Raw genomic sequence first — 18,959 nt, 5'->3', positions numbered from 1 at the left:
GCGGTAGTGGAGTGACCAGACTCTTGGGGGTGGGGTGTACGGACAGAAAGCAGGGGTCGCCCGGATCCGGGCGGTGGCGTAGGGCCACGTTCCGATCCACAGGGGGCACTGTGGATGGCTTGGACCAAGTGCCCATCAGAACGTCCGTGAGGGCCTCATTAAACGGCAGCAAAGGCTCCGAAGAGCTTACTGGCGGCTGAAGCACCTCAATGAGGAGATTAGTCCTCACGGCCGCGGAAGGGAGCTCAAGAGCAAAGGCCTTGCCTGCCCTGCGCAACACCACACCATAAGTAGCACCCTCCTCCGTAGCCACGGCAGGAGGAGAGATGAAGCCAGTGTCAGGCAATGTGTCAAGACCACTGCCCCCCCCCCCCAGCTCATCTGGCCAGTCCTAAGATAACTGGCACTGTCATGCCAGAGGGTCCTCAGACCCCTACCAGTCCTCCCCTTCATCCGTGTCCTGATAAACAGGCAGAAATGACAGAGCCGGGACATAGGTGAATTGCTCACCCACCAACGCCGGAGACGGCGCCGAGCAGCGCCGTTCCAACGCTGTACCCGGGCTGAAACAAGGGACGGCGTCGTCCGAAGACGGCGCCGGGAGCGACACCAAAGGGGTCGGCGCCAGCGGAGGAGTTGTGAGGTCAACTGGCATCGACCGGGATCCAGGCCTGGATCCCATGGGGGCCTGCGGCGTCGAGACCGAAGTCAAAGACGGCGCCGAAGCCGCAGGCTCGCTAGGACCCCCAGTCGGGTCTGTGGGGCCCGAAGGCGCGCCGGCAGGCCTCAACATAGGGAAGTGAGTCCTCATGGCAATGAGGAAATCACGAATCTCCTCAGGCGTCGCACGCAGTCCAGGGACCGGAGGGTATGGGACCGGATGTGACGCCTGCGGCGGAGCAGCGCGGGCAGTATCACCCGCACCCTCGGCCGAGTTGCGCGACCGGAGAGGGGAGTCGGATGAGCAATGTTGTCTCTTCTACTTCTTTTTAGAGTGCCTCGACTTACCTAAATGCGAGGACGTGGAGCCCGTCGAACGGTGTGGGCTCAGGCTGCGCGACCGGTCCCTCAACTTCCTCCTCGACCGGGACCTCGAGTGGCGTGTAGCCGACTGCCGGATCTCGAGGAGCTTACGGGAGCGCTCCCGCCTAGCTTTCGAGGTCAAGGCCTGGCAGTCGGGGCACGACTTGTCGTGGTCGGACCCGAGGCAGTAGACACCGGCAGTGGGGGTCGGTCACCGACATCAGGCAGTGACAGGTGTCGCACGGCTTGAACCCAGGCATCTCTACCGGCACCAGGAGTCGACTCGAAAATAGATCCAAAACAGATCAAAAAGTAAGTAAAAAAATGACCAGGCGTACTGCTCTTCACGGATCTGCGCTTGCTGGCGCGGAAAAAATAAGAACTGACTTCAGCGCACGAGGGCGGCGTCTAAGTACTCTGACGACGTCATCTCTGCGAGCAGGACGCTGACGACGGACGCGGAGCCGCAGACGTCGCCTACCGACGCGCAGGGGTACTGCTGACGAAAACTTTCCGATCTAGTCTGACGCCTGGGGATATTCTAAGGTAAGGAATCTAACACTAACCTGTTTCTTTCAGATCTCGCTAAATAAAAATTTGAAAATTAAATGAAGCTAATAAGAATCATTCACTTCTGGGAAAACTGTACATCTTTTTAGCAGGAGGTCATTGGGTACCGAAGTTCAGTTTCCAAAGAAGAAAATAGAAATGTGCAACTTACCGATGATGTGAAGGATGTGCTCATGCTGTTAGGGCATAGATTTGTGAAGACCGCCCAGCAGCCTTATTACTCTTTAAACTGGCAAAATAATGAAATGGCGAATAACTGTAAAATAAATTGTAGTTATGGAAAGGATGACTCCTCGAAGAACGAATGAAAGAAGAGATGAAAGTGGTGTTTTTAAAAATTGTTTTATTCATCCATTCACAATGTAGCCCACAACAAGGGGACATTACATGCCATCAGTCAAGTGGATGATTCAATGTTTTCTGTGTACACTTTGATGTGGCAAACGGTATTCTTGATAAATACACTTATGAATATTTATAGATTTCTTTTTACTGGTATCAAAATTAGACTTTAGCAATTACAGAGGAAAGACAAACATTACAAGACTGCTTTCTGCGTATACAAATATTAAATTACAGTGGCGGAAACCAACCACTGTCATTTAAATTAATGACAAATTAGGAGCTGTTTTGCATTAAAAGATTCCCTTATTGAGGACTTGTGAAAGTTGTAAGGATGTCTACAAGACTTTCCAATGCCGATAAATCCTGTTCATGAGCAACTTTTACTTATCAAAAATAAAACGCATCCTTCATAAAACTGTTCCATGCGTTTTTATGGAAGTGTCAAAAGGAAGAGCCACCACAAACAAAGGGCTTGCCATCTTTTGCTCCAAAAATGAGGATACTAAACACTACACCACAGAAGTTTCTTGTGGCGCTTGTTCTATTGCTACATGGATGCCATTTTACATTTTTCTTGCTTACATAAATCCCAAAATTTTAATGTACATAATTCTTCTATGAACTAAAATCCATATTCTTATTTGTCGAGAGGGCTGGTGTGATCAGAGAGCTGACACAACGAGGTTTGCAGAAAAAAGTGATTTAAAAAATGTGTCTATTACTAACCTCTATATATTTAGCAGTAAACTGTTCAGTAAAATCGACATTCCACAAACAGAATGAATTTTCTGATTGCATGCCCCCACCTATGCACAGGTGTAGGTAAATTAGAAATTCCCATTTTATAGTGTGTCTCATGACTCACTTTTCGAGATGGAAATACAAACCTATGGTCCGTTTCATTTATTTACAGCAAAAACAGTGCTAAGGAACAGGAACTAACTAGCAAAAATTAACAAGAACTAAAAAGCAAAAATTAACAGCAGCATGGCATGAATAGAATTTTCAATTTGTGTTACCAATAAGCCAAAAGTCAAACATGTAAATGATCTTGTATTTCACAACTACGTGATCTAGCCATTGAACTGGACCTTACTATTGCCTGACAAACAGAATAAAGTATGAAGGAGTTCAGCAAAGAAGACATCAGAAGTAATCTTTGTTCAAGTAGTACTCTGCACTATTACTCAATCAAGAAGTTAAAAGGGACACACTTATAGCAATATTATGCGTCAAAGACGCAAAACCAAAGGATGACTTGAAACAAAACAATGGATTTCTGCCCGTAGCCAATAATCACACAATGATTGTCAGTGGCAACTTAGCTCTGCCAAGAGGTGCTCAAGTTGTAAACATATTGCCCTCTCCAAGCAAAAGTCACTAATATAATGGTCACTGTGGAAAATATTACAAAAAATCCAATAAAACTAATGCAGAAATTGCATGCAAAACTGAGTTGAGAAAACAAAAAAATGCATTTTAAAAGTGATGACCTAGATGTTCTCCTTGTATTTATTTGTGAAGCAGAGTTGATAGTGCCTCACATTAAGCATGATTCCAAGCTAATGTTTTATAGCTAATACTCAGATATTTTGAACAGACTATCAACAAGATCTAAGAGATCAGAAACATTCAACCCATGTACTTCACTGCTACGCCTGGTTGCTTACAGTGTGGGTAGTCCTAGAGGTCCAACCACTTTGTTACAAACACTATTCGGAGAATGTCACTTCAATACGTGCATTTATCAGAAAGGAACTAATGAATACCTATGAGACAGAGACTGTTAAATACTGCAGTTTAGTCTGCACAACAGCATACTTGAAACCCTGCACCAATCCAGTAAATGTGTAAGCCCCTGAGCTGAATGGTATTGTTTTCCTTTTGAGAGTCCTAGTTAGTTCTGTGTCCCTCAGTATTCAAAACAATATACAATCCCCTTCGGTGATAAAATGTGTGGTATATGAGTGCAACAAACTGAATATTATCATTGCCAAAAAAAGAGCAGGAAAAACTCTGCCAATAAGTAAAAGCATAAACATGTTAAGTATAGCTAACAATCGCTAAGGTGCATGAACTAGTTGTCTGTGACGTGAAGACAATGACAATGGATTCAATTTTAGCATTTAGCCATAGACATGGAATCCGAGGTGACTGTACTTTTCTTTAAATCACTGAAGCAGGGTTGAGAACCAGGGTCAGCTTTAGCACTGGTGGCACCCCATGCAACAATATTTGTTAGCGCCCCCTAAAGACCTCCTTCGGGGATTCCCTTTCCTATAAGCTCATTTATACATGTATGATTCATTGTCTCTGTGTGATGTTAAATGTTAAATGTCGTATACTTGTAAAGCGCACAGCTGCCCCAGCAAAGGGGCGTCCCGGCGCTGTATACCGCTGGGGAACCCGTCCTGGCTTTCCCTGTGGGATGGTCCCTACTGGGAATCCCCAAGGTGGAGCCAGGCATCCCCGGCGTTGATGGGGCCGTTGTGGAGATTAGGCAAGCTAATGCCCAGAGTTGCCGAGTGGGACCCCAGGTTAGAGTAGGCACCGAGGCGAGAATTGTCGAGTCCGCTGACCCTGGTCCACGACCCTGCCGCGTCGGGAATTGAACCCTGGTCCCGGGCCGACTTCTGCTCTCGGGTCTGCCGCCTCTAACCAGTGAGCCACACCACTCCACTATGTAAAGTGCTCTGACACCCTACACTGGTATGAGTGGTGCTATAAAACAAAAGAAATGCATGTGAGACAAAGTGGTAATGAGAACTAACGGGCACTGTTAAAGGATCGTGGTGAGGGAATACACAAAGGAGGAGGTCATTGGGGGTTGCAAACACACAAGGTTGCACGTTGCGCCAACAGTGCTAAAGCCGGCCCTGTTTCAAGACTTACTGCATCGCTGTTGAACTTTCAAAAAAATTCGGAAATGTACAGACTGCATTGCGTATTAGTGTTTGCTTGACATGAGGACAGCTCCTGGTGAAAGGAACACTGGCCTGGTTTCTCTGGTGCGGCCCTCCATACATCCTGGAGTATACAGGATAAAGCAAGGTATGGGGAGGTTGGTAGAGAAAAACCCACACGTTGCTCCCCTGTATCCTTTTGATCACTCTTCAACCTGCGGAAAAAAATGCCTGTCAATACACTTTTTTCACCTGAGTATAGTAGAATGGAACTGCAACATAATCACATTGCACATATAGAGTTGAATACGAAATAGAGGTAGCAAGTACCAATTTCCTGTGTAAAAAGACTCGGAATGTCTAAAGCTTCTGAAATGACAATATTTTCCTATGGTGTAGAATACTGCGACAAAGACAAGAGCGCCATGATACACAGTTTCAACAGACAATAAATACCCAAACTGCTGACATCCAATATTCAGAAGAATAAATGTATTCTACTGCTGAATGTTTTCATAAACAATATGTATCCATTTGCAAAAAATTCTGATGGAACACAATATTAATACAAAATAACATTTTCACATTGCCTCAAGTAGTATGTTAAAATTGATGTAACATCTCGCTAAAATGTATGTCAACGATAGTCGATTTGACTTAAAAACAAACAATAATTCTGTCTGTGCTTCCAACGACCAGACCATAAATAGAACTTGCAAACAAAAATATTTATAGAACTAAAGATTAGCTTTCGAGTTTAGACACTGAAGTATGCTAAAAAAAAATTCATGCCAAGGAACACCTATTTTAAGGAATGGAGCTGGTAACAGAAATGTTTTAATTATTCACAGAATAACAACAAAGATTATCAAATACAAGCAAATAAAATGTACACAAATTGTAGAAAGAGTATGTGTAGCAAGTTCAACGTGAAGAATGCACTTCATTAGCGGACACAGAGCACTAAAAACTAAAAAAGGAAAGTAAAAATTGATGAATGTGAGGAAAGTACAATAGTTTGAGGAGCGTGTTTTCTCTTAAGAAAATCAAAAAGGTGTTAAGGAACCAAATTTTGTCCCGAGAAAGCCATCTCACTCAGAAGCTGCAGATCACTGACAAAAACTACAACTAAAATAAAAGTGAGACTCTGATGTGGACGTGCGGTGCAGCCATGTTGAGTTTCTTACTCCATAAGTCGCAAATACACACTTTCTAGAGCACTATTTGTCTGTGGATGTGGAAAAAAGGTGCACTGTAGTCTCATTTCTGTTTCCATATTGTAGCCATGGGCAGCTCCATATGATGACTAAGTTCAGAGTTCGCCTGAAAACGCTTTGAGGATTTGAAAGCAAACGTAACTTCTCAAAAGAGGGATTTGGATCCTTGGTTTTCAAACTCGGACCAAGCATCATTCAACTCCATGAATATCATTTTAGCGTACTGTTCGTAAGACTGTCCGGTTGCCTGCAAAATAAACAAATAATGAAGTCAAAAGCTGAAATTAACCTAATTTGTTAGTTTAAGGTCAACATGTGCTGAAATCATATGAAAACAATAATGTAACATGAACTTTCTTCAAAACAAACTTACAAAGTTCTTAAAGATCTATGAGATGTTAAATCATGTGAAACATACTGCTGCTCACTTGGGAAGCAAGCAAAATTCGAGGAGGGGTAAAGGACCCAGTATTTTGCCAGACCTGTTTTTCAAATCCCGGTTGTCCATGGAAATGGGAAACCCCTTGCCCATTAATTCAGTAACGAAAAAGAATGCACCGGGGCAAGTGGTTGTTCTGTAGAAGTTAGCTGATAGACCTTGAACTAGTTTAGTTCAGAGTTAGACATGAGGTTGGAAACTCATATTTTCACTTGGTTTGTCCAAAGTGTATTTCAAAAGCAAAATAGATTAAATTAAAACCACTTTTGTGAGGCACAGTCAACACGTGTTTCGCCCCATGTGGCCATAAGCCGGGCTTTCTCAAGGCTGAGATGAGCAACCACATCATAATACAAATCCAAGCAAAACAAAATTAAATTAAATGAAAAAGTGAAAATAAAACAAAACATATCCCATTCCTGTGGTATCAGTTGTGTTTCGTTACAACAGAGACAACCCAAAAGGGTATAGAATACATTAAGCATCATAAGAAACACCCAAGACATTGTTTTGAAAAAGAAGAATCCATAAGAAACAAAAGCGACGTCCAAAGAAAATCAGAAAAAAAAGAAGAAAAAAAAATCCACCGGCGAAAGCAGATACAAAGAACCGAAGGGAACAAAAGAGAGGTAAAGTCAAAGTCCCAAAAGAGTATGGGAAAAGAAAAAAGCCAAGAGTTATGGAAGAGGTTAGAGATAAAAGTATAGGAATTGTGAGCAAAAATAATGAAAGGAAAAGTATACCTCAAAAAGAAATAGAGGCATTTCAAGGGGTCATAATACATCAATCATAACCATAAAAAAACTTTTGTCAATAGGATTCGACATGGGATTAGCACATTATTAAGAATTTACAAATGTAATTGTCAGAAACAATAAATGCATAACAAGGCATAAGTTTCCAATGGACAAAAGGAAGAGCCACCAGTAAAACGCCAATGATCGAAACATCATAATCATCATTATAAACATAACAAAAGAAGAAGCAGATGAGATACATACGTATTGAATTGGAAATTCATCAATCATCCTGATACGAAACACAGGGAGCCATAGGACAAAGGAAGACAGAAGGATTTACATTAAGTACATCGGAAACGAAACCTACAGACCGTACATTTCAATGACCTATCAACTTTTAGCCTCAACTACCTGACCCCCCAAGTGGACATGGTGGATGTCCACAACCTAACAGAGCATTACAATACCTCCATCTTAAACATCATTGACTAGATTGCTCCATTACAACAAAAAAATGTATCCACCAAATTTTTTAAACCTAGGTTCAACGAAAACCTCAACAATTAAAAACGCAATTTGAGACTAGCAGAAAGAGCCTGGAGATCCTGATCTTCCATGGAAAACCTGGAAACGCTAAGATCAGCGAGAAACACTCACAACAAAAGAATCAGAAACTAGAACCTAACTGGACCAAGTCAGAAATCGGCCCCAAAAACCTTTTCAAATGGTAAAACAAAAATCCAACAACCAACCCTACCCGACCGATATCGGTTACAATAAGCATCCTAATCGCGAAGTATTTCCTTCCTTCTTGATGGAAAAAACGGTCATTATTGGAAAGGAGTTACAGACTATGAGGGAGCTGTTACCGTCTAACTTCCCCACCAATAATCATTAATCACAGTCCGCTATCCGATTGATCAACCTGAGCTCTCCCCCAAAAAACAATGCCTCTTGGCACACATTACCCCGCTCAAGGAAAGTGACATTCATTACTTACTTACATTACTGAAACCTTCTAATCACATCATCGAACCTTTGGAGATCAAACTGTCTATCCTCCCTCTATGTACTAAGATCGTAAATGTCTCTCTCCTCCAGGGCCCGTCCCTGATTGTCTAAAAGTAAGGCAGGCAACCCCCATCCTAAAAAAACAACTGCAGATTGCGCAGACTTAAACAATTTCTGTCCAATCTCCTATATTCCCACTCTGGCAAAGCTTATCGAGAAATGTGTACAGATCCAACTCTGCAATCACATAGGTCAGTGCCAACTCCTAGACCACTACCAATCTAGTTTACGCCAAGACCACAGCACAGAAACAGCACTCACTCATAGTGGATGAAGTCCTCAATGCTGGATCAGAATAAAGTATGTCTCCTCATCCTCCTTGACTTATCTTCAGCATTTGACACTGTAGCACAAGTTACTACTTGTGTAACGATATACCTGTAAGAGACATTAGTTAGTGATAGATTCCTTACCTTAGAATATCCCCAGGCGTCAAACTGGATATGGAAAGTTTTGCTTAGCAGTACCCTTGTGTGTCAGTAGGTGGCGTCCTGCGGCTCCGCGTCCGTCACTGGCGTCGTCAGCGCCGAGATGACGTCACGGAGAGTACTTCGGCGCTACCCATGCACTCGGACGTCAGTTCTGTACACGACTTTCCGCGCCAGGAACGCAGAGGCATGCAAGATACTGACCATTGGTGCATAAAACTAGGGCCCTAAAAGGGGATGACCATAACCCTAGTAATCAGTTCGTAGAACGGGGAGGATGGGTGTGGCGGTAAGGAATCTATCACTAACTAATGTCTCTTACAGATATATCGTTACACAAGTAGTAACTTGTGCATCTGAAAGAGACACGTTAGTGATAGATTCCTTACCTTAGAATAGATACCCCAGCAAAAACAACCTCGGTGGTGGGTCTGCGAACAAAATTACACCAGGAAGTCACGGAGAACTTAACGGCCAAAGAAGCTGTCTCTCCGGACCGGACTGTCGAGGCAGTAGTGGTTTCTAAACGTGTGCAGCGAGGCCCACGTAGCTGCCTGACAAAGGTCCTGCAAGGGAACGCCTCGTCCCAAGGTGGTAGTGGCTGCAGTTGCCCTGGTCGAATGGGCACGCAGCACCAAAGGAGGCTCCTTCTTGGCCAAGGAGTAACATGCTTTGATGCACAGAACGACCCACTGGGAAATGGTCCGTTTGTGCACAGCCCGACCTTTTTTGGCTACCACTTAGCCAACAAAGAGCTGATCATCCACCCGGAACTGTTGTGTACGCTGCAGATAGAAAGCAAGAGCACGTTTTGGGTCCAGACGGTGGAGCCTCTCCTCTTCCCTGGAAGGATGCGGAGGGGGAAAGAAGGTGGGCAAAGTGATCCTCTTTGGCAAGAAAGAGGGCGGGTCCTTAAAACCACCTTGTCCGGATGAACAGAAAGGAAAGGAGGTTTAGAAGAAAGAGCCTGGAGCTCACTCGCTCTTCTGGCAGAGGTGATAGCTACCAGGAAAGTCGTCTTCAGAGTAAGAAAACGTAAAGGACAGTTATGAAGAGGCTCAAAGGGAGCACACATCTGATAAGTCAAGACAAGATTTGAGTCCCATTGAGGCATTATGAAAGGCACGGGAGGAAATGTGTGTGTAATGCCTTTGAGAAAGCCATTAACAACCGGAGACTTAAAAAGAGAAGGCTGATCAGGAAGCCTCAGGAAGGCAGAAATGGCAGAACGGTAACCTTTGATAGTGTCAAGAGCAGAGCCCCGCTGGGCCAAAGATAGAAGAAACAGAAGAACTTCAGAAAGAGGGGCAAAAAGGGGATCCACAGCCTTTGCTGCGCACCATGCCACAAACTTGTTCCATCGACAGGCGTATACCGTTTTAGTGTAGGGACGCCTGGCTGCCAGAATGACATTACAGACTTTGGGAGGAAAGTCGAAAGTCATCAGCTGTCACCGCTCAATCTCCACACATGGAGGTGGAGGCTGGACAGGTTCGGGTGGGGGACCGTCCCCTGCTGCTGCGACAGAAGATCCTCCTGAAGAGGCAGACGGAAAGGGGGATTGAAGCTCATACTGAGTAGCTCGGGATAACATACTCTTCGAGCCCAATCCGGAGCCACAACAATAACTTGAGCCTGGTCGCGCCTGATCTTCTTCAGCACTCTGGGCAGAAGTGGTATAGGCGGAAAAGCGTACAGTAAACCGCAGCTCTACTCGAGACGAAAAGTGTCACAGAGCGAGTGCCGCCTTGGAAATTCCAACGCGCAGAACTGAAGACATTGTGGGTTCTCTTCGGTGGCAAATCGATCTAATCAAGGCTCTCCCCACTGTAGAAAGAGACCGAGTTCAGACGCCATTCGTGATTCATCAAGCACAGGCGGCAGAGTGCGTCCGCCCTGGCGTTCAGAGAACCTGCTAGGTGTTGAACCATCCAGGTAATGCCTTGATGTTCTAGCCTTGTCCAGAGGCTCAGAGCCTCCTGACATATGGTCCAGGACCCCACCCGCCCTGTTTGTTGCAATACCATATGGCGGTGGTGTTGTCCCTGAACACCTGCACCACACTTCCCCGGACAGAGGGAAGGAATGCCTTCAGTGCAAGTCAGATCGCCCGCAGCTCCAAAAGATTGATATGGAGCCGGGACTCCGCCGGAGACCAGAGGCCTCTGATCTCCGCCTCTCCCAAGTGGCCTCTCCATCCCAGGAGGGACGCATCCGTCACCACTGTTGCTCCGGTTGGGGACGGGAGAGGGATCTGCCATTGACCCAATAGCGATTCGTGAGCCACCACTGCAGATGTCGGGCAGTGCCCTCCGAGATCTGGACGTGATTGGACAGGTTGCCCTGATGCTGTGCCCAATGGAACTTCAGGTCCCACTGCAGAGCCTGCATATGCCATATGGCATGTCGCATTAGCAGGATGCAGGAGGCCATCAGGCCCAGGAGCCGGAGGGTCATCCTGACGGAAACCCGGGATAGAGGCTGAAAGATCGGAATCATAGCCTGAATATCCCGGACTCGCTGCTTGGGAGGATAAACACAAAACTGCGTCGAGTCCAGAACCGCTACGATGAAGGGGAGCGTCTGAGAGGAACTCAGGTGCGACTTTGGCACGTTGAGGGAGAACCCCAGCAAATGCAGGAGGTCGGCCGTAGTCTGAAGGTGGTGGAAAACTGCCTGAGGTGAGCCCGCCTTCAACAACCAGTCGTCCAGGTTGGGGAAGACTGACACCCCTGACCTGCGCAGATGAGCTGCGACCACTGCCATCACTTTCGTGAACACCCGAGGGGGCGCTGGTAAGGCCGAAGGGGAGCACGGTAAATTGAAAATGCCCCTGGCCTACCGTGAACTGCAGGTAATGCCGGTGGGCCGGCAGGACGGGGATGTGAAAATATGAGTCCTGCAAGTCCAACGATACCCTCCAGTCTCCAGGGTCGAGAGCAGTCAAGACGTGAGCCAGGGTTAGTTTCATGAACTTCTGCTTCTGGAGGAAGCAATTTACGTCCCGGAGGTCCAAGATAGGACGCAGACCCCCTTTGTCCTTCTTGGGAACCAGAAAGTAGTGGGAATAGCAACCACTTCCTACTGCTGGCCCAGGAACGTACTCAATGGCCCCCTTGGCCAAGAGGGCCGCAACTTCCTGTTGGAGAAGAGCCAAAAGATCTCCCGACATGCGGGGACACTGAGGTGGCATGGCTGGGGGTGGGGACTGAAAGGGAAGGGAGTAACCCTTGCAGACTATCTGCAGCACCCATTTGTCTGACGTAATCTCGCACCAGCGGGGGAGGTGGTGGCGGATCCTGCCACCCACCGGCGTGGGGTGCTCCCTGAAGCTGAGATTAGGAGGGTTTAGAGGCGGGAGCAGCGGGCGTGGAGGTGGATGGACCCTCCCGCTGGTTCCCCGCCCAGCCTCTGCGGAATCCGCGACCACGGCCTCGCTGTGGCTGGTTCTGCACAGGCCTGGTGGAAAGGCGCACCTGGGCACCTCAACCCTGGTTACGAAAGGAACGAAAACCAGGAGTGGCCGGGGCCTTAGTGGAAAGACTCAGAGACTTGGCCGTAACCCGCGAATCTTTAAAGCGCTCCAGGGCACTGTTAGCCTTGTCGCCAAACAGACGAGTGCCATCAAAGGGCATGTCCATGAGCGAACTCTGGACATCGGGCGAGAACCTGTTGGAACGCAACCAGGTGTGGCGCCGCAACGCCACGGTCGTAGAGATCGCCCTGCCCAGGGAGTTGGCGGTGTCCAACCCACATCGGATGGCAAACTTTGCCGAAAATTTTCCCTCAGCAATCGCCTGAGAAAGGGTAGCCTGTACCTCCTCAGAACACTGCGGCAACACCTGAGCAACGGCGTCCCACACCGACCGCAGCTCAAGGCTGGCCGAGGAGAACAACCGCTTCCCAAACTGGTCCAGCCTTTTAGAGTCCTTATCCGGCAGGGCCGTGGGAAAGGCACTCTGCGATGTCGAGGCCTGAATGACCAGACTCTCATGCATAGGGTGGAAGGTCAAGAAGGCGGGGTCACCCGGCGCTGGTCAGTGGCATCTAGCAACGTTTTTATCCACCGGAGGCCCCCGTGGCCGGCCTCAACCAAGAGGACCTCTGTAAGAGCGTCATTAAAGGGGAGCAGCGGCTCCGCCGAAGTAGACGCTGTCTGGAGCACCTCGGTGAGGAGGTTGGTCTTGAGGGCCACCGTGGGGAGGTCGAGATTGAGGGCCTCAGCAGCCCGACAGAGGACCACCATACAGGAGGCACCCTCCTCCATGGTAGGCGGGGGAGAGGCAAACCCCTGGTCAGAAGAGTCATCGAGGTCGCCTGCATCCTCCAAGTCATCCACCCAATCGAGCTCGGAGTCACATTGCCGAGCAAGCGGGTCTTCAGACCCATCCCCGTTGTCTGCCTCTGGCGTGGAGGGAGCCGGACGCGGCGGCAGAACCGGACCCGGAGATGGGACGAACGGCGTCGTGAACGGGGCGGGGCGGGCCGGGGCTGGAGCGGCGCCGGCTCCCAATGTGATCCCAAGCCGGAACAAAATGGTCCGGGAACCGGGGCAGGGGTGGAATAAACGGCACCAAGTGCGGTGCCGGGGGCGGAGCCGAGGGTGGCACCAGGGCTGAAGCCGAGGGTGGCGCCGGGGCCGGAGACACCACATCTTGTGGTGCCAGGGCCGGAGCCAGCGGCGCAGGATCCTGTGGCGCCGAGGCTGGAGCCGATGGCGGAGCCGCCGGGCCAGCAGCATCTGGACACGGATCCGCGGGGCCCGAAGGCGCGCCGGCGGGAGCCCGAGGCCTGTAAAGGCGGTCCAAAGCAGCAAGAAAGTCTTGCATCTGTTTGGGAGTTACCGACAGACCCGGGTATGGCGGGTAGGCCGTTTAACTCTCCGGCTCCAGAGGAGCAGCAGGGGCGAGGCCCCTGTGCCATTCGTCCGCCTCCGAGGAACGACGAGGGGACGTCGGAGAGCGAACATGCTTCTTTGACTTCTTTTTATGGCAACTTTTACTGGAATCCGAAGGCGAAGACTTGGAATCTGAGGACGACATCTCTGGTCCCGAGAGCGGCCCCAAGACCTGGAGCGGCGACGCGATGAATGCTGGACCTCCAGGAACTTCCGACACCGCTCCCGCAAGGCCTTGGGGGCCATGGCACGGCAGTCGCGGCAGTCCCGGGAGTCGTGGTCGGCCTCCAGGCAGTAGAGGCAAACATCGTGGGGTTCCGCTACCAACATGTTTTGGCGGCAGGTCCCACAGGACTTAAAACCGGGCATGCCGGCGTGCACCAAGAAAAAACTAGGGAGACAAAAGCCTCGAAATAGTGGTCAAAAAGAGACCAAGGTACGTGCTCAATCCGGATCTGCGCTTACTGGCGCGGAAAAAGAAAGAACTGACGTCAGCCCGCATGGGAAGCACCTAAGTACTCTGCGTGACGTCATCTCGGCGCTGACAACGCCAGTGACAGACGAGGAGCCGCGGGACGCCACCTACTTACGCGCAAGGGTACTGCTAAACAAAACTTTCCGGATCCAGTCTGATGCCTGGGGATATTCTAAGGTAAGGAATCTATCAGTAACGTGTCTCTTTCAGATAAACACATCAAGCTTCTAAACCTCCGTGAAAGAAGCATGGGTTTATCAGGGACCTTCCTCCAATCATTTACTTCATTCCTCTAGAACAGAACCCAAAGAATCAAGGTCAACCACTATCTGTCAAAGCCCTCTATGGTCACCTTGGGAGTCCCACAGGGATCTCCCCTCTCTCCCATTCTCTTCAACGTATTCATGGAACCTTTAGTCGACTCCTTAGCATCCTCCAACATTCACTACCACATGTATGCTGATTATACACAACTGTATCTGAAAATGACCTCTCCTGATGACCTCAATACCCTCAACATTATTCTACAGAATACTCAGAACTGACTTACAGACTACTTTGAACTGGCTTGCGCTCAACCATCTCAAACTTAATACCATCAAAATGGAATTCCTCCTCATTACCCAACCCAAACACATTCTGAAGACTGACCTTTGGATGAAACATCTAACTGCTATCAACTATACTCCTCACTTTATAGACTCTGCAAGATCTCTGGGAATTATACTAGACAAACATCTGCACATGCAGAAGCACATCGGCAACGCCACCAAAGGAGCAAACTACCAGATGAGCATTTTAAGGAAACTAAAACCCTTCCTGCCACAGAATGATCTTAAGTCGGGGTCCAAGCCCTAATCATCATGTGGCTTGATTACGGAAGTGCCACGTTCAGTGGCCTTCCCAGATACAAAACTGACCCCTTTACGGGCCTTCCTTAACACTGCGGCCAGACTCATCACTGGAACAAAAAGAAACAATCACATCTCCCCTGACCTGAAATCCCTAAATTGGCTCAAGAATGAAGCACATATTCATCTATAAATTGTTTGCATGACCCATAAAGCAATCACTACATTTCAACACCCCAAGATACCTTGCACAAAAGCTGGAACTATCAGGCGGATGTAGCACATTGCGTAGCAACAGCTCCATGCTGCTGAAACCACAGATTTACCACAAGAAGAAAATGTGCAACAGAGCTTTCTCAGGCATCGCACTGAAAATCTGGAATTCTCTTCTGAAGGACATCCGTCTGATTCACTATACCGGCTCCTTCAAATCAGAAGCAAAATCATTCCTGATGGTTAGACTAATAATTGTCACCATACGATTTATTGATCCAACTTACCTGTTAAACTCTTATTTTGTTGATCATGACCACCTCCATCTGGTCTCCTAAAGAGATAGCGCTCCTAGATTGTGATACTCTTATGTTTATATTTTTGTCGTAAATGCACTTTTTGCCCTAAATGCACTTAATTTCTGTCTTTTACCGATGTATCCACTAACCCCCCCGCCCCGCGATACCCTCACGGGTCTTGTTCGCGCTATTAATTTAAAAAAAGTAAATATTCAGTAAATAAGTTGCACCTTTGTACTGATGTAAACCAAAAAAGCACCAGTACGTAAGTCCTGTTCATAATTGCCAAGTAGCAATGTTTGTCTTAAAATCTGGCAAGAAAGGAGCGCGTCCTAGGGCTCCCTGCTTTTTGAATCAGGATGATTGATGAATTTCCAATTCAACAAGTACGTATCTCATCTGCTTCTTCTTTAGTGATGTTTATAATCATGATTATGAAGTTTTGATCATTGGTGTGTCACTGGTGGCTCTTCTTTTTTCTGTTGGAAACTCATGCCTTGTTGTTCTTGTTAGAAATGAGGGTCTCTAGTTGGCAGAGGCTTTGACCAAAAAGGGACCCTTACTTCTAGTCAGGGTAAGAGGAAAATACACGGTTGATAACCCCTGCTCATCCCTTTGGTAGCTTGGCACGAGCAGACAAGCTTATCCCCAAGGCAATGTGTAAAGTATTTGCACCAACATCCACAATAACATAGTGAAACACCACAAATGGACACCACTCAGGTTGTTTATAAAAAATAAAGTTATCTTTATATAGATTAGGCAAGACCAAAACAACAAAAACAATATTCCAACATACACAATAAATCTTTTCTCTGAACTGTTCTTGGTAGAAATAAACTTGCAGGTTCTGTGTTTTCCAGCGGTTACCAAAAATAAAAATGAAGAATGTGTGTCTCTTTTAGGCAAATACGAAGGGTTCCAACAAGGTAGTCTCAACCTAAATCACTCGCTTAGGCCGTATTGTCTCTCTTCTATGGTTCAGAGTGCACCAATCCTCTGTCGCCGGTGCACAGTATTTCCCCTAACCTTCAAATGGCTTCACCACTCAAGACAGCTGACTCCGTAGCTTATCGATAATGAACCAATGCTCCCCAAATGTGCCAAAGTATCCGGAGACCGAGACGGGCTCTAGGCTCGCAACCCTACTTATGCTGTTGCAGGGCCGTATTCCGGGAAAGGTTATGGAGACACAATTCGGCTTGCAGACTCAGATTGCGGCTACGAGCATTACCTGTTGTGGTGGGGTCTCCGCTGCCACTTGTGCTTCGGCTTGGTCACGGCTTTGAACCCTCTGCTCACAGATGCAGCACAGAACGGCCAGAGAGAACTCCGGCGCAACGCCTCCTTCTGACTTCACGCTGATGTCCTGGGTTGATGGCCCGGCGTCCCTGGTAGATTCCCAGTTGCTAGGCAACGCCTCGCAGCCGGGGATCGGAGTGCGGCTTTTCCTTGTCTTCACAGAGGCTCCGTTGCGGACTTGGGCCGGCGAGGACACACGGTAGCACCCTGGGGAAATGTAGATTCTCTGCAGGTCTCCGGCTACGCGCCAAGGGGAGCACAACGTTGGAGGGACGATCCTGGGGCAGATCACACTTGAGGAGAAGCACACCTAACGACAGGTCCCAGCTGTGTGCCGACATGCACACCGAGTCTCAGAGGCAATCCGAGGGGCAAATCACAGATCGGCAAAGCAGTCTTCACGAAGGGCACAGGCTGTTCGCAGAGACATGCCCACAGCAGCTAACAAAATGTTTCCTGGAAACTTTTATCTCCCTGAGTTTTCACAACAGGAGGCCAGCTCTCCTCAGGCCCTTGGAGAGTTTTTCACTTCAGAGGGACAAAGCACACAGCACAGTTCCTCTTAAAGGAGGGGGGACACAGCAGAGTCATTTAGTCCTCTTCCTCAGCAGATACAGCAACTGCAGGTCAGCTCCCAGACACACAGCAATGGCAGCAAATTTCCTCAGTCTTCTTCAGCTGTTCTCTTTGGCAGGGATTCCTTCTTGATCATGAAGTTTCCTAGTCTAAAATTTAGGGGTTTCAGCTCTGATATTTATACCCCAAAAGTCTTTGTTCTCTATGTGTGAGGGGTCCTCGACCCAGTCCAAACCAGTTCTGGGTGCACTCTGCCAATGCACATTTCCTTTGTGAGTGTGGGCCAGGGCCATCAGACGCACCGCAGGAGGTGGAGCCAGCATTGTGGAAGGCATGCACAGCCCTATTCAGGTCCAGGTGCCACTCCTCCCACCACTCCAAATGCAGATAGGTCTATTCAGCCTAGTGCGGACTCACCCAGCCTCCTGGAGCCACCCCAGCCCCTGTCACTCACAAACCAGACAGTCAATTCACAAACAGGCAGAGGCACACAGAAAGGTTCAGGGATACCAGATTCCTATTTTCTATCTTGCTGCTATGGGAAGATATGCAGGTACACATGTTACACACTATTCCCCATTCTGTCCTATTGGCAAGATAGTCTTTGAATAGTGAAAAACGAAAGTGGCAGTATTTCACTACCAGGACATGTTACCCACACTAGTACATGTCCTAACTTTCACATACACTGCACCCTGCCCAGGGGGGTACCTTGGGCCTAACATAGTGGTGTCCTATGTGCAAGAAAAAGGGACGGGTCAGGCCTGGCAAGTGTGTAAACTGGCCAGGTCAACAGGGCAGTTAAACTGCGCACAGGTACTGCGGTGGCATGCCGGAGACACCATATTAGGGCTACTCCTGTGGGTGGCACAATCAGTGCTGCAGGCCCGCTAGTAGCATGTGAATCACCAGCCCTGGCAAACTCAGTGGACTTTATTAGGGACATACTGGTAAATCAAATATGTCAATCATGGATAACCAATCACAATTACAATTTAAACAGAGAGCATATGCACTTTAGCACTGATCAGCAGTGGTAAAGTTCCCAGAGTCCTATAGCCAACAACTACAGGTCAGGAAACAAAGGAGGAAGAAGCAAAATGTTTGGGGATAACCCTGCAAAAAGTCAATTTCCAACAGTTATGCATAACGTTTATTGTTTCTGACAATTACATTGACTGCTGCTGTGATTGGGAAATTCTTAATATGCTAATCCCATATTTTATCCTATCGACAAACTTTTTTTTATGGTGAAGATTGATGTTTTACGACCCACTGAAATGCCTCTATTTCTTATTCTGATGTATAATTTTCCTTTCATTATTTTTTCTCACAAGTCCTATTCTCTCATCTCTAACCTCTTCCTTAACTTTTGGCTCTTTTCTTAGCCCATACTCTTTCTGGACTTTGACTTTACTTCTCTTTTGTTCCCTTCGGTTTTTTGTATCTGCTTTCGCCGGTGGAATTTTTCTTCTTTTTTTTCTTGTTTTCTCTGGACGTCGTTTTTGTTTCTTACTGATTTTTCTTTTTCGAAACAATGTCTTGGGTGTTGTTAGAAATGGGAGTTTTGGTCGGCTAAGGCATGTGCCAATGTCGGGCAGAAACCACCA

General features: G+C 47.6%; 1 protein-coding gene across 1 annotated transcript in view; it reads right to left on the bottom strand.

The window, feature by feature from the left end:
* Positions 1-1,919: 1,919 nt before the first annotated feature.
* The window catches only part of GAK (cyclin G associated kinase), a 1,786,158-nt gene continuing 1,769,118 nt past the window's right edge, over positions 1,920-18,959 (bottom strand). Inside the window, exon 28 of the mRNA XM_078676333.1 lies at positions 1,920-6,305. Coding sequence (XP_078532459.1) covers positions 6,204-6,305 — 102 coding nt within the window. The 3' untranslated portion in view covers positions 1,920-6,203. The remainder of the gene's footprint in view (positions 6,306-18,959) is intronic.

This window comes from Lissotriton helveticus, chromosome 2_1, assembly GCF_964261635.1.
Source record: "Lissotriton helveticus chromosome 2_1, aLisHel1.1, whole genome shotgun sequence".
Classification (NCBI taxonomy): Eukaryota; Metazoa; Chordata; class Amphibia; order Caudata; family Salamandridae; genus Lissotriton; species Lissotriton helveticus.
The sequence above is the reverse complement of the archived record's forward strand: the minus strand, read 5'-3'. Positions and strand labels throughout refer to the sequence as shown.